Source organism: Myxine glutinosa, chromosome 2 (genome assembly GCF_964187855.1).
Source record: "Myxine glutinosa chromosome 2, kmMyxGlut1.1, whole genome shotgun sequence".
NCBI classification, from domain to species: Eukaryota; Metazoa; Chordata; class Myxini; order Myxiniformes; family Myxinidae; genus Myxine; species Myxine glutinosa.
In genome coordinates, this window is record NC_136262.1 from 178,166,336 (window position 1) to 178,182,880 (window position 16,545).

Consider the following 16,545-nt stretch of genomic DNA (forward strand, 5'->3'; position numbering starts at 1 on the left):
GATAACAGTTGCGGATAACGTTTGAGATAACGTTTGAGATAACGGATAACGTTTGAGATCCGTAACAATATATATTGTTACGGATAACAACGGATAACAGTTACGGATAACAGTTGCCACTGCACATATGTACATGCGCAGTGGGCTGTTGACGCGTAATCAACGGAGGTCCGTGGTTCGAGCCCCGCATTGAGTCAGAATTTTTTCACACTTAGCCCCTCGCAGGAATTTGATTCCTGTTTCTAAAATTAAAAATAATATATACATGTATATGTACATATATATATACATATATATGTATATATATATATATATACATATGCATATATATATATATATATACATATGCATATATATATATATATATGTCTATGTATATATATATATATATATATGTATGTATATATATATATATATATATGTGTATATATATGTATATATATATATATATATATGTATATCTATATATATATATATATATATGTATATCTATATATATATATATGTATATATATATATATATATATATATATATGTATATAGTCAGGTGAAAAAGTAAGTACACCCCACGTAAAGTTTTGACTTTTTCAGCATATTTCAACATACAGCTATTTGATCTTCATTTCAACAATATTGACAGATAAAGGCGATATAATATAACAAATATCATGAAACATTTACATTTTGTAGTCCATTGTATAATTTAAATAAACATAAATGCAAATTACGCATGTGGAAAAAGTAAGTACACCCTTGGCTCTAATAGGTGGTATTGCCCCCTTTGGCAGAAACAACCTCAAGTAGGCGTTTCTTATGACTGTCGACCAGTCTCTGACATCGACTGGGAGAAATTTTAGCCCACTCCACCATGCAGAATTCTTTCAGCTGTGCGATGTTTGAGGGGTTTCTTGCATGCACAGCTCGTTTCAAATCCCCCCACAACATCTCGATGGGATTTAGATCCGGGCTTTGACTTGGCCATTCCAGAACCCTCCATTTCTTTCTTTTCAGCCATTCCTTGGTGGATTTACTGGTATGTTTAGGGTCATGTTCATGTTGCAAGTTCCACCTTCAGTTGAGCTTCAACTTTCCGACAGATGGCCTCACATTATCCTCAAGCTCCCTCTGGTACAATGAAGAATTCAAAGTGGATTCTATGATGGTGAGCTGCCCAGGCCCTGGGCAGCAAAGCTGCCCCAAACCATAATATTTCCACCACCATGCTTTACAGTTGGTATCAGGTTCTTGTGGTCAAATGCTGTCTTTGGTTTTCACCAAACATGTCTTCTGGTACTGTGGCCAAATAGCTCGACGTTTGACTCATCTGTCCAGAGCACATTGTTCCAGAAGTGCTGGTCTTTGCCTCGGTGTTCATTGGAAAACTTTCGTCTTGCCCTGATGTTCTTTCTGGACAGCAAAGGTTTCCTCCTGGCACACCTCCCATGTAGATCAAATTTGTGCAGCCTCTTTCTAATGGTAGACTCGTGCACTTTGACATCAACAGTGGCAAGAGCTACCTGTAGGTCCCGTGATGACATTCTGGGGTTCTTCAAGACTTCTTTCAGCATCTTGCGGTCTGCTCTCGGGCTTATCTTGCTGGGGCGGCCTGGCCTGAACAAGTTGGCAGTTGTTTGGAAACTTCTCCACTTGTAGATGATCTTCCGGACAGTCGAATGATTGATTTCAAATTGTTTGGAGATCTTTTTAAATCCCTTCCCAGACTCGTAGGCATCTATAACCTTCTTTCTGAAGGCCTCAGAGAGCTCTTTTGATCTAGGCATGGTGACGCCGCACACTTCAACAACAAAGAGCAAACCAAACTAAATGTCTGAGGTTTAAATAAGACAGGTTCCTCCAATATCCTCTCTAACAATGTTCTAATCATTTGCACCTGAGCTGGTGCACCTGATTCTAATTTTAGGTATTTGAAGTAGTGATAAATGTAGGGGTGTACATACTTTTTCCACATGCGAAATTTGTATTTATGTTTATTTAAATTATACAATGGACTACAAAATGTAAATGTTTCATGATATTTGTTATATTATATCACCTTTATCTATCAATATTGTTGAAATGAAGATCAAATAGCTGTATGTTGAAATATGTTGAAAAAGTCAAAACTTTACATGGGGTGTACTTACTTTTTCACGTGACTGTGTGTATGTATATATATATATATATATATATATATATATATATATATATACATATATATATATATATAATATATATATATAACTGTGAGAAATAGTAGAAACTCCACAGTACGAGCAGGGCGTCTCATTTGCATGAAATAAATAATCGGGAGATTAAATCAGACGTGGACGTAGCTTCAGGACGTCGATCTTTAATTTTCGACAAGCTTTCGACCAACAAAGGTCTTCTTCTTAGTCGTCCCCAAGTTCAACGGAAGTCAAGTTCAACAACAGAAGTCAACGGAAGTTCAAGTTCCGTTGAACTTGGGGACGACTAAGAAGAAGACCTTTGTTGGTCGAAAGCTTGTCAAAAATTAAAGATCGACGTCCTGAAGCTACGTCCGCGTCTGATTTAATCTCCCGATTATATATGCATATATATATGTATATTTTCAATAAATAAATAAATAAATATATATATATATATATATATATATATATATATATATATATCAATCAGAGAGTACGCTAGTACTCTCTATGTAGGGATGGTGCAGAAATAAATGTCACTCCCATCTGCTACATGCAAAACTAAAGTTGGATTATCTTCTTTAAAAACTCGCTTAGGCTCCATGTGAGAGCCTACCTGGTCTGTTCAGTTCATTGTCGAGGGAGGGATCTTTGGTGTTGTGCATAGAAGGTACGCTCGAGGGGGCGTCGCGAATTGGAAAAGGAGTTCCTGGTAGAGGACAGAGCATGGAGAGGATTGGAACGCCGAATGGGACGTGCGTCCGATGTTGGATTGAATAAAACTGTTGGACCATACTGAATTCTTCATTCTTGGAGTACATTACGACACAACAAACTCCTCTAATGCGAGGTGAATTTGTTTTCTCGACCAGCTGGTCCCGGATCATTTCGTCTGCCAGCTCTCCAAACTCACATGGGACTCACATGGACTTTTCAGTTCTCCAGACCATGGCAAAAGCAAAATAAAGCGTACAAAACTTCATCTGATCAAGATGAAATTTCTTGAGCATCATCTCGGGATAAATTGGTGGAGAAAAAAATAATAATGATGATGTCATCGGTCACGTGGTTCGGCCGCCATCTTGGAAAAACCGAAAATATTTGCACCTCCATATCTATGAAAGAACTACATCTCTGAAAGAAAGATCTCTGAAAGTATCTCTGAAAGAGAAAAAATTGAGACATGGCTCATTTTAAAGTCTCCATGTGAAATAACATGTTAATGATGATGTCATATGGTGCCTCTATTATGACGTCATAATTCGACAAGTGCAAAACATCATCCGATCAAGATGAAATTTCTTGAGCATCATCTAGGGATAAATTGGTGGAGAAAAAGTAAATAACGATGACGTCGTAGTTGACGTGGTTTGGCCACCATATTTGTTTTAACAAAAAAGCCTTAAAAACCACTGAAAATATGTCCTGGCGAGGGTCTGCAATCTCTGATTGCTCTTTCTTGTTTGTTTATGCATTTGGACCCTGCAGGAACGAGTGCGACCAAACTTTGCATGGCCTCCTCTTTCATCCAGAGGAGGGTTGAGGGATATGTATGGATTTAAAATAAAATAAAATTAAAATCAGGTAATCGGCTTTCAGGCCTCAATTGGGTCTTGTGCTTATACACTGCCTTGCTTTTTTCCCCGGGAGTGATCAAGTAATATGTTTTGTATCGTGAATTGTTTGAATTCATATCGTGAATTGTTGCCAACAACACAAAATTAATTATTCGAGTGTTTATATGTGCACCTGTTATTAAAAACAGGCTGCGAGTGGACTTTTTTGATATTGGTCGCGAATGAGTTGAAGCTTTCTGGGAAAGGGATTGCCCACGACATCGTCACATATTGCGATTGCAATTAAACCTGCGTCTCAGGTTTTATCACCAAGTGTGAGCTATTGTTGGAGGGAAAGCAAGTGCCTCCATTACAGCCCGATCCACCATTTTCCCTCAAGGAGACCGTCCGCCTGGTGCATCGTGTTTGTTGTTGGGATTTCCATGTCGACCTCATCGTGTTGATTGCCGTTGGTTTACCTATCGGCTCAATGGCCATATCAACTTCTCACCTCGTAACTCCTCATCCACAGCCGCGTCAATACGTGCCTATTGTTTTGCCGTTCTGCATGACTTCGACCTTCAACCAGTGTGGGGATCTGTGCACAGACTTTGGGAATGTTACATTCCACTCACATTTGGCGTATTGTGAGTTTATTGCTTTGAGAGCATTGGGGAGTGATAGTACCATCATATGTATTGTTCATTTAATGCAAGTGACATTTTCATTGTACTTTCTTTCATAGTGTTATAATTATGTATGTGAGACTTATTAATACAATTACTTGTTTTGTTCTACACAATTGCATTGGTGTGGTTTTACCGTGGTTTATTAGAACACTCAAAATAACAAATCTTTCTGCCGCGTTCCCTCTCGAGATTCTGAAGTGCACCGTAACCTGTGTTTGGGGTGGTAACATGTAACAGTATGTTGAGGTCATATGTAGGTAAGCTAATAACAGAACGGTACGTTCCTCCCCTACCCAGGGCCGCTGAGAGCCAGATTGGCCCAGTGGCAAAATAATAGTCCTCGTCAATTTTTATGAAAATTGGACTCTATTTATGTGTCCCACCATTCACTTGAATATTTCCACAAAAATGGCCATAAGCCACCATTATAACAATATTATGGTAAATAGGCTGTCTTTAATTCCAGCACTAGTATCATTATTTGTTGTTGTTTTTTCTTGAGAGTTCAATGTGAATTGATTTACCTGTGTAAAGTTGTAAATAGAAATGCCAGGGATGAAATGTCCAGACAGTTGCCATGGAAACTGCTGCTAAATTGGGGCTATTTTTAGACATGCACAGTCTAGACATTGTCTAGACAAAACAATGCAGTCACAATATGAGCTGATTGACTGATCTGCTCTGTAGCAAGTACAGTATATGCATTATGCAGGAACTGATCCTGATGTAGCTGACATGTTTGCCTTTGGCCTGTCATGACACAGATGCTATTACCCAGTTGTAGATATTGACACACATTTGTGATACGTTTGTGTGCGCTGCCAGAATTACTAGCAGAGAGGAAATATTATGGAGGAGGATAAATCATCACAAGATGCTGGTGTTCTTGATATCTGCTCAACTGATGAACTCCAGCATGAATCTACGCCAGGTTCGCCAGCAACTGCAGCAGGATCTAGTAGAATGAAAACAAGAAACTCTTCTGAGATATTTGCACTAGGTCAATCAATCACGGACGTTGATTCAGAAATAACTGGATCTCGCTTGCCTACAGCACTACAGGTCCTTCGGTGTCTGATATTCCATATACAGGATGGATATTCTACCAACAAAACCAAGTGGGATTGTTCCAAGCTGGTGCTTGCAAAGATTCAGCCTTTTTATGAGAAAGCAAACGTTCCTTTGATATGTGATCGCAAAGCATGTGAAAAGATCTTGAAGCTGCACGATGAGAACTCCAAACTAAGACAAATCCCCAAAAGTCACCGTGACATGCCAACTGTTTTGAGCAAAGTCCATGAACATGAGCAGGATCTTTCCAAAACATTCCCACTCTGGCCGCCTGATGCTGAAGAGAAAATGAAAACTCCTGAGGACATCAAATTCCTGCAGTCCATGAAGACAGATCGTATTGCTAGCTTTGGAGGTTTTGACGCTTCCCTCGCGAAACAGAAACAGAGATCAGAACAACGCAAGCTTCTGGACAGACAAAGGCAAGAAAAGGCAGAAGCTGAGATGGCGGAGTTAACTGCTACAGCAACATTTGAGAGCAGTTCTGATACTGATCCTGGTGACACCGAGGATGGAGTGGATCTCTTGCCAGGAACCTCTATGGATACACATCCGAGAAGAAAGCACAGACGAGTGGTACATTCTGGGACAGAGGCTTTCATACCTCATAACATCATGAAATCCCCCAAAATGGTTGCACTTGCTACCAGAATGAAGATGACTCCATCACAACAGGCTGCTTTCACTGAGGCATTCGTCCAGGAAGCTGGAGAGGATGTGTCCAAAGTATATACATCGTATGCTGTGGCTGATAAATCCAGACGAGAAATCGGAAAGCAAATAGCTGAAAGTTACCAGGAGAAGTGGGATGTTCCACAGTTTGCTTCTCTTCACTGGGATGGCAAGCTGCTTCCCTCGCTCACAAATAAATATGAAAATGAGGAGCGGCTGACTGTGGCGGATGGAGATGTGACAGACATCAAGGTTCTTGGTGTGCCTGCTTACAAACCTGGAACTGATAAAAAATCTGGAGAAATCATTTCAAAGCTCACATTTGATTTGCTGTGCAGTTGGAACTGCACAGACTCCATTTGCAACATGGTGTTTGATACGACCGCTAGCAACACAGGGCATGTGTCCGCAGCATGCATTCAGATACAGGAAACCCTAGAACGTCCACTTTTGTGGTCTGGTTGTCGGCATCACGTAGGAGAAGTCATTCTTATGCACGTGTTTGAGGATCTCAAGATCGAGACATCCAAGTCTCCAGATGTCATGCTGTTCACTCGTCTCAGGACAAATTGGAACTTGGTTCCCCATGAGAGCGATCAGCCACTGCACCGAATACAGTTAGCGTCATTTCCCGAGGAAGGTAAAGATCTAATTGATGAATGGCGTGCAGAAACCTTGCAACTCGTGACATCACAAGTTGACCAGAAACGGGACGACTACAAAGAATTTCTACAGCTGTGTGCAGTCTATCTCGATCCTGACGACCCTACTACAACATTTCAGCGTCCTGGTGCCTTACACGAAGCTAGGTGGATGGCGAAATTGATCTACTGTTTGAAAATCTGCCTGTTTGAGACACAAATCCAGGATCTCCCATCTGGAACAATAACAGCCAAGCACCAGGGAAAAGAAGCTCACAGAATTCGTCACCTTTGCAACACTCGTCTATTCCACTTGGTGGATGCAATGCTCCATCAGTGTAGATGCGCCCTGGAATGACCTCCTCCTGTACAAGAAGCTGCTACGGTATCAGGAACTCAACACCATAGTGGCCAGTAGGCACTGAAGGCATTCAGTCGACACCTGTGGTACCTTACCGGAGAGCTAATACCACTGGCACTATTCAGCAGTAACACCCCAGCTCATGAGTGTCGCCTACTTGCAGACCAACTGCTCCAAAAAAGACCTGACACACCGCGCCAGCTTCCTGAGAATCGTTTCGGAACAGGCTTCGGCAAACCAAGTTTCCCAACAGAAGTCAATCTCGGCTCAAAACTTGCTGACTTTGTCACCGAAGATTCATGGTTTTTCTTCCATGTTCTGAAGCTGGAAGCAGGGTTCCTGTCCCTGGATGTTTCCGAGTGGCCTGAATCAGAATTCTACAAGAATGCCTTGATCAATGTTGGAGCAATCAATGTAGTGAATGATTCAGCAGAACGAGGCGTGAAGCTGAGCTCCGACTTCTTGGCAGCTGCTCGCGGTGAAGAGCACTATCAGAATGTTCTCCAAGTTGTTGAAGAGAACAGAAAGATGAGGCCCAATCTGAGAAAAAGGACAACTGAACCAGATGATAAAAGTCAGGGACAATAAAGACTGTGGGACCAAAAGTCATAAGCAGCTGATTCATGAGTTTGTTGCCTTTCTGTTTTGTGTATGTTAGCCAAATTGGCCATTATGTTCAATTAATACATTGTTGAATACATGTGTGAACTTGTGAAGGAATATAAAATGTACTTTATATCAATATCTGAACTATGTCTGTCATGCATTAATATTTTCTGTCGATGTTTGCTAACAAAATAAATCCCTACATGTGTCCTTTGTATGTATACCACCTATTTCTGTAAGCGTTTATTGCCGTTTATTTGTTTTTGCCAGTGAATATTCAAAGCAGTGGTGGGACACATAAATAGTGTTGCGGATATGGGATTTGGCCTCCATCCATATCCGCTTGTAAATATTCCCCTATTTCCCCAATACTCCCCAACTATCCCCAATCCCCCATTCCCTAGTCCCATTGTCTGTAAACAACACTCTGTAGCCCCGACCTTCCCCTTTTTCCCCCATTAAATGTCGTGCCCAGGTTCACCGCATCTCACGTAGACAACTATAGGACATCTTGCTAGTTATTCTTAGTCTATGTCAGTTAAGGACTCGTTTCCATTAATTCTGACTCTTCGTTGCACCAGAATGTGATTGTATGGCACCAGTAGTAAGTTTAGGACCTCCCAATACCTCCCCACAATCTCATCTCCGCATCCTCCCATCATCTCATGAAACAACAACACCAACAACAACAACAGCGCGCGGGGAGTGCGCGTCCTCACTCCGGCTTGGTTAGCCGCCATTGACCATGTGCTCCGACGGGGTTACCACACAGGGGCTGACTGTCAGCTCCTCGTCAAGGGCGGAGCCCGGTAACCCCCCCGCACCCAATAAGAAGCGGCGGACCGATTCCATCTGGGGCGGAGCTAACGAGCCGAGGGCGTGTCACTCCCCGCTGGATATACGCAGCCACTTACCGGAGGTGACGTCAGATGCGCCTCAGCTACGAAGGAGAACGGACGCCACCTCCAGCGCGAAAATACCTCCCCGCCTCTCTGGACCGGACCGGGTCGATTCTGCCCCTGAGTCAAGGTGCACCTTGAGCCATCGACTGCCTGCCCCTCCTTGCCATCAATCCCTGTGTGAGTCAGTTTTGTCCCGTTTGTCTGTGGTCTGTCGGGGCTAAGATAAGACCGTGTATAAGTGCCCACCTTTCTGTGCTGTACCTCTTGTGCCGTTGTAATCTAAACGTTCTGCATATCCCATATTATATCCTCCTCCGGAGGTCTTGAGAACTGTACCCCTGGTGTCGTGTCATTTAACCCAGCCATTGTGTCCTTTCCATCATTGATTTAGCATAGCGCGACTTAGTCAACGTTCGAGTGGAATCGGGTAACTTGTGCGAACACGGCGGCCATTCCGCTCGGCCCACCATAACATCAAAGTCGTGTCCGTAACAATAGTTTCCAATCTTCTTGAAAGTTTGCCTGGCTTTCTTATTTTGGTATAGGAATACAATGAGACCAGGGACAGATTGATTCTATAAATATATATATTTAAAGGGGCACCGTGTGCACCCTAGCCCCCGTGGTTTTAGTAATTTTTCTGGATGGAGTTGAACGCCGTCAGTCTCGGCCATCTTTGGTCGGATTACCAAACAAAATATGCTGCGTATGTACAGTGTACACTCTCATGTATTGTCTTTGTGCCAAGTTTGAACAAAATCGGTCCATGCATGTCAAAAAATGATTGGGGCCACGTTTAAGTAACAAAATGGCCACCAGTCAGCCAGCCATCTTGGATCTAATCTCAAAAAGGAATGACATGCATATCTACCCCATCATTTGTTTTCTGTGTGCCAAGTTTGAACAGGATCGGTAAATGCCTGTAAGAGAAATGATTGAGGCCATGGCCAACATTGGGGTTTTTTTAATAACTAAAATGACTGCCAGTCTATCAATCGGCCATATTTGAACAGATCGCAAAATAAAGTGAGGGGCAAGTATATGCCATCATGCATTCTGCTTTTGCAAGTTTGAACAAAATCAGACCATGCATGTTGAAGAAATGTTTGGGGACACGTTTAAGTAACAAAATGGCCACCAGTCGGCCATCTTTGATCACTTCACGAAACAAAATGATGTGCATATGTACAGTCGTGGCCAAACATATTGGCACCCTTGCACTTTTTTTCAAATAATGCACCATTTCCTCCAGAAAATTGTTCAAATTTAAAAATCTTTTGCTATCCACAAATGTATTTATTTGGTTTGCAGTGGAACAAAACCAAAAAAGAGGAAAAAATTACTAAATCTTGGCTTATTCCACACATAAATCCTAAAATGGCCTGGACAATATTATTGGCACCTTTTAGAAGTTGTTAAAAAATAATTAGATTTCAATCAGATGATTCTCCTTTACTTTGGAATTGAACTCACCTGTGGTGAGTTGCAGGTGCCTATAATATAAAAATCACTTATTCAACCAGTTTGAATAGAGAAAAGGAGTCATTCTGTTTTTTTTCTGTTTATACAGAATCGAGGATCGTGTAAGAGATAACACATTGAACATGAAAATATGCACAGACACATAAAACATGCAATGAAGGGAGTGGGAGACAAGAGGGGGAGAGAGGGAAGTACACAAGCACAACAACAGAAGAGAACAGGGACGTCGGTAGATCTGTGGAAGGGGGAGGGCTGGGGGAGGTGGGAGGGGTACACGATAGATAGCAAATGAACACTTCTAGGAATTTCAGGAAAGAAGTTGGGGATTTAGGGTGTTTTAACAGGGGTAGAAAAGATGAAGGTTTTGGATGGGGGAAGATAAGAGATGGTGGTGAAAAGCTGTTTTAAAGACCTGGAGGGTGGAGTGGGATTGAAGAGTGTGGGAGTTTGTTCCAGAGGCGGGAGAAAAGAGGAATGAAGGAGTGAAGGTGAGCAGAGTCTTGATTTTGGCAGTTTCACCAGAAGAGGGTTGTTGGCAGATATTGTGCATCCTGCAGGAATATTTGGGGACAGAGCACAGACAGAACAGGGGGAGCAAGGCCGGAGAGGAGTCGGTAGAAGACAGAAAGACCACCGACCTGCCTGCGGTGTGAGAGAGAAAGGCCCTCAGAATCAGATTCATAGCGGGAGATTCCAATGATTCTGAATGCTTTGGTTTAAACCGCGTGAAGCCGAGCGAGGTGTGAGGCAGGAGCACCGGTCCAGAGGGGGGAACAGTATTCCATTGAGCTGCAGATGAAAGCTTTTTATGTGGTGAGGAGCTCAGAAGTGCCCAGAAAAGACTTCGCGTGACGGAGGATGCCCAGTCGGCGACTGCCTTTGGATGCCAGCTTGGAAATGTGGTTTTCCCAGCAAAGATCATGGCAGATAGTGAGACCCAAAAGCTTGAGTGACAAAACTTATTCAAGAGGATTGTTCAGAAAGTAGGTGGGAGGATAGTCCAGATGGTCTTTTCGGAGAGACAAAGTGAGAGTGTGAGATTTGTCAGGATTGAAAGACATGTTCCACTTGTTTTACCAGTTTGTGATATTGTCCAGGTCTGCAGAGAGTGAAGAGGGTGCTGCCTGCTGATCTGAGGGTTGGGATATGGAGCGGCAGAGAGTGGAGTCATTAGCAAAGAGATAGAGAGGATTTTTTCAGAGAGTCGGAGAGATCATTGATGAATACCAGAAAAAGCAAAGGGCCCAGAACACTGCCTTGAGGAACTCCAGCCTGAACAGGAAGGGGAGATGAGAGAAATCCATTCTGGGCCACACGTTGACTGCGACCAGAAAGGAAGCCTGCAAGCCATGCGTGGAGGTTTCCATGGATACCATACGAGGCGAGTTTGGTGAGCAGGGCGGGGTGCCACACCATAATGAAGGCATGAGATATGTCAAGGGAGACAGCTCTGCTTTCCTGCTTGGCATTGAGGACCTCCATCCATTGTTGAGACGGCAGAAGTAGCATGTCCAGAGTAGAATGACTTGGTCTGAATCCAAATAGATGATCCGAGATCAAGCCATTGTATTCTGCTGTTTTGTGTCACTGAGTGTACCGCAATGAGCATGGAGAAAAGAAAGAAAACCAGAGAATTGTCTGAGGTCAGACACAAGATTGTAGTCAAGCATGGACAATCTCAAGGCTACACGTCCATCTCCGGAGACCTTGAGGTTCCTGTGTCCACTGTACGCAATGTTATCAGGAAGTTTAAGGCCCATGGCACTGTAGCCAACCTCACTGGACGTGGCCACAAGAGAAAACTTGATCGAAGATTGCAGCGAAGGATTGTTGAATGCTGGAGAAAGCATCTCAATCAAACAAGATCACAAACTCGATCGAGCCAAACAGATTCAAGCTGACCTTCAGACACAAGATAAGACAGTTTCAACTAGCACCAGCCGTCGCCAACTCAATGAAAGGGGGTTCTATGGTAGGAGACCCAGGAGGACCCCACTGCTGTGAGAGACACAATCATGAGAAAGCCCGACTGGAGTTTTCCAAAACACACCTGAACAGGCCAAAATCCTTCTGGGAAAATGTCCTCTGGACAGATGAGACCAAATTAGATATTTTTGGTAAAACACATCATCTCTATGTTTACAGAAAACAAAATGAAACCTTCAAAGAAAAGAACACCTTCCCTACACTCGTAACATGTAGGAGGTTCAGTGATATTTTTGGGTTGCTGTGCTGCCTCTGGCACTGGGTGCCTTGAATATGTGCATGGCATCATGCAATCAGGAGATTACCAAGGCATTTTGGAATGCAATGTTCAACCCAGTGTTAGAAAGCTGGGTCTCTGTCGAAGGTCATGGGTCTTGCAGCAGGACAATGACCCCAAACACACTTCAAAAAGCACCCAGGAATGGTTCAAGACAAAACGCTGGTCTGTTCTGAAGTGGCCAGCAATGAGTCCAGACATAAATCCCATTGAACACCTGTGGGGAGATCTGAAAACAGCAGTTGGGAGAAGGCACCCTTCAAATCTGGGAGAACTGGAGCAGTTTGCACAACAAGAGTGGGCCAAACTGCCAGTAGAGAGGTGTAGGAAGCTCATTTATAGCTATAGGAAGCGCTCGACTGCAGTTATTTATTTTGTCCAAAGGCTGTGCTACCAAATATTAAGTCAAGGGTGTCAATAATTTTGTCAATGCCATTTCTTTTTATTTTCTGATTTAAAAGGATATATGAAGTTCTGAATCAAAAACAAAGGTTCTGTAATATTAACAGTGAAATAAAGAATTGTGGAGACCAAATACTTTTGTCAATTTCAACTTATTTAAAAGAAAATTGTGAGCTATTTGAAAAAAGTGCAAAGGTACCAATATTTTTGGCCACGACTGTACCTCCGGCAGGCTGAACAGTTTACGCTTTGTAACCCACTGATAGGCCAGGTCTGGATTCGGAACTGAACCAAAATAGAATCTGATTGTTCTCGTTATCCAAACAACTCATCCACCAAGTTTTGTCATAATCCGTCCATAACTTTTCTTAACCTAGGCTAGACAGTTGAGAGGGCTTCTGCATACCTTGAGAGGTTCAGTGTCAACCCTCGACTCTGATTCTGCAACTGGTCCTGATGACATCAGCCCACGGGTCCTAAAATCATGTTCTTCCGCTCTTTCACTCCCTCTTTCTGTTCTCTTCACCCTCTCTTTTGCTCAAGGTCATCTGCCATCTGCTTGGAAATCAGCCAACATCACTGCTTTGCACAAAAAGGTGCAAAAACAGATCCCAGCAACTACAGACCAATCAGCCTTCTCCCAATTATCAGCAAAGTCATGGAATCCATCATTGCTTCAGATATGAAATCTTTCCTCTTCTCCAATGGCTTGATCTCTGATCATCAATTTGGTTTCAGACCTGGTCACTCTACTCTGGACATGCTGCTTCTGCTTTCTCAACAATGGATGGAGGTCCTCAACGCCAAACAGGAAATTAGAGCTGTCTCCCTTGACATTTCACGTGCCTTCGATACGGTCTGGCACCCTGCTCTGCTCACCAAACTCTCCTCCTTTGGTATCCATGGAAATCTCCACGCATGGCTGGCGGACTTCCTCTCTGGTCGTAGTCAACGTGTGGCCCTGAATGGGTTTCTCTCATCTCCTTTGCCTGTTCAGGCTGGAGTTCCCCAAGGTAGTGTTCTGGGCCCTGTGCTTTTTCTGGTCTTCATCAATGATCTCTCTGACTCTCTTGAAAATCCTCTCTATCTCTTTGCTGACGACTCTACTCTCTGTCGCTCCATTCCTCATCCCTCAGATCGGCAGTCTGCAGCCTCCTCACTCTCTGCAGACCTGGACAAAATCACAGACTGGGCAAACAAATGGAACATGTCTTTCAATCCTGATAAATCTCACACTCTTACGATGTCTCTCCGAAAAGACCGACTGGAAAACCCTCCCATCCACTTTCTGAATAATCCTCTGCAAGAAGTTCTGTCACTCAAGCTTTTGGGTCTCACTATTTGCCATGATCTTTCCTGGGAAAACCACATTTCAAATCTGGCCTCCAAAGCCAGTCGCCGACTGGGCATCCTCCATCGTGCGAAGTCCTTCCTTGGCACACCTGAGCTCCTCACCACATACAAGGCTTTCATCCGCAGCTCTATGGAATACTGCTGTCCCCTCTGGTCTGGTGCTCCTGCCTCACACCTAGCTCGTCTTCACGCTGTTGAAACCAAAGCGTTCAGAATCATTGGAATCTCCCGCGATGAAGCTAACTCCAAGGGCCTTTCACTCACTCACCGCAGGCAGGTTGGTGGTCTTTCCGTCTTCTACCGACTCCTCTCTGGCCTTGCCCCCCCAGCTCTCTCTGGGCTCTGTCCCCCCAAATATTCCTACAGGTCACACAAGATCTGCCTGCAACCCTCTTATGGTTAAACTGCCAAAATCAAGACTTTCTGCTCACCTTCACTCCTTCATTCCTCTTTTCTCCCACCTCTGGAACAAACTCCCTCACTCTCTTCAATCCCACTCCACCCTCCAGGTCTTTAAAACAGCTGTTCACCACCATCTCTTATCCTCCCCCATCCAAAACCTTGATCTTTTCTACCCCTGCTAATTTCGGTCCCCTTGTGTTTTATACCTCTCCCCCTCCCCCCCCCCCCCTTCCCACGCCTCCTGCCCCCAACTCTCTCCCTCCCACACTTCTCCCTGCTCTCAAATGTTGTGGTTGTGTGCTTCCCCTTCTCTCCCCATCTTGTCTTCCGCTCCCTCTTTTTGTATATTTTGTTTGTCTGGTTGATTTGTTTGTGAAATAAATGTTAGCTCTTTCACGAACCTCAATTCAGTATACAAAAAAAAACAAAAAAAAAACCTCTAGAATTAGAGTCTAGACTCTAGGGTCTCGTCTATTTTGCCTGCCCATGTTCGTCCATAAGCAACTAAACAAAGTAAACCGTGCAGACCTAAATCCCCATCTCAATCCAAAACAAAATGAACATAAGAGTTGAATGAAAAAGGTAAAACAAAGAAACATTACCCATGGCTAATGGTGCAGTCCTTCACAGGAATGGTCTAACCTAGAGCATTGAAGTGACATCAATGGTCACCTTACCTTACAACCAGGGAATGGAAAATATGGATAGTCACATTAAAACAAACCAATAACACACCGTGTTATTGACTTTTCGGAGCACAGTGAACGCCAATAACTTACCGTAGGATCGATGGGAAAATGGAACCAAAGGTAAAGACCTTGGAAGGGTCTTGCTCTATTATAGTTTGATGGTCAGATGGAGCCAAAATGAAATGCCTTGGAACGGTCTTGCTCTATCCCAGTTTGATGGTGAAAGGGAGCCAAAGGAAAACGCCTTGGAAGGGTCTTGCTATATCCAGGCTTGATGGTCGGATGGAGCCAAAGGAAAACGCATTGGAAGGGTCTTGCTATATCCAGGCTTGATGGTCGGATGGAGCCAAAGGAAAACGCCTTGGATGGGTCTTGCTATATCCAGGCTTGATGATCGGATGGAGCCAAAGGAAAACGCCTTGGATGGGTCTTGCTATATTATAGTTTGATGGTCAGATGGAGCCAAAATGAAATGCCTTGGAACGGTCTTGCTCTATCCCAGTTTGATGGTGAAAGGGAGCCAAAGGAAAACGCCTTGGAAGGGTCTTGCTATATCCAGGCTTGATGGTCGGATGGAGCCAAAGGAAAACGCCTTGGAAGGGTCTTGCTATATCCAGGCTTGATGGTCAGATGGAGCCAAAGGAAAACGCATTGGAAGGGTCTTGCTATATCCAGGCTTGATGGTCGGATGGAGCCAAAGGAAAACGCCTTGGAAGGGTCTTGCTATATCCAGGCTTGATGATCGGATGGAGCCAAAGGAAAACGCATTGGAAGGGTCTTGCTATATCCAGGCTTGATGGTCGGATGGAGCCAAAGGAAAACGCCTTGGAAGGGTCTTGCTATATTCCAGCTTGATGGTCGGATGGAGCCAAAGGAAAACGCCTTGGAAGGGTCTTGCTATATTCCAGCTTGATGGTCGGATGGAGCCAAAGGAAAACGCCTTGGATGGGTCTTGCTATATTCCAGCTTGATGGTCGGATGGAGCCAAAGGAAAACGCCTTGGATGGGTCTTGCTCTATCCCAGTTACATCGGGAACGCTTCTAACCACCAGCAAGCTGCGAGAGTTCGATAAGATGGACACAGGAGTTTTTCAAACACGTCACGACGTGAACAAAACACGTAATCTTGCCCGAACGCGCGCCCAGAGAATATATCTTCGGTCACATCTCGAGGTTTCTCTGTTGATTTCCTTTCATTGCTAAAGTTTTCCTCAAACCGATACCATTTTTGGGACCAAAACGTGAACTCGCATGGATCCATTTGGAGTGCACCAAACGTGGCTCGTGA

General features: G+C 43.7%; 2 protein-coding genes across 3 annotated transcripts in view; both read right to left on the reverse strand.

Annotated features, from left to right (window-relative positions):
* Window positions 1-16,356, reverse strand: part of LOC137421049 (uncharacterized) — a 104,825-nt gene extending 88,469 nt beyond the window's left edge. The window contains exon 1 of one of the 2 annotated variants that reach the window (XM_068106722.2): window positions 15,348-16,356. The gene's annotated coding sequence lies outside the window, so the exon portion shown is untranslated. The remainder of the gene's footprint in view (window positions 1-15,347) is intronic. The other variant, XM_068106723.2, reaches the window with a different exon arrangement.
* LOC144890825 (uncharacterized) overlaps window positions 16,097-16,545 on the reverse strand; it is a 75,165-nt gene continuing 74,716 nt past the window's right edge. Inside the window, exon 4 of the mRNA XM_078772678.1 lies at window positions 16,097-16,313. Within this exon, the coding sequence (XP_078628804.1) occupies window positions 16,097-16,313 (217 nt within the window). The remainder of the gene's footprint in view (window positions 16,314-16,545) is intronic.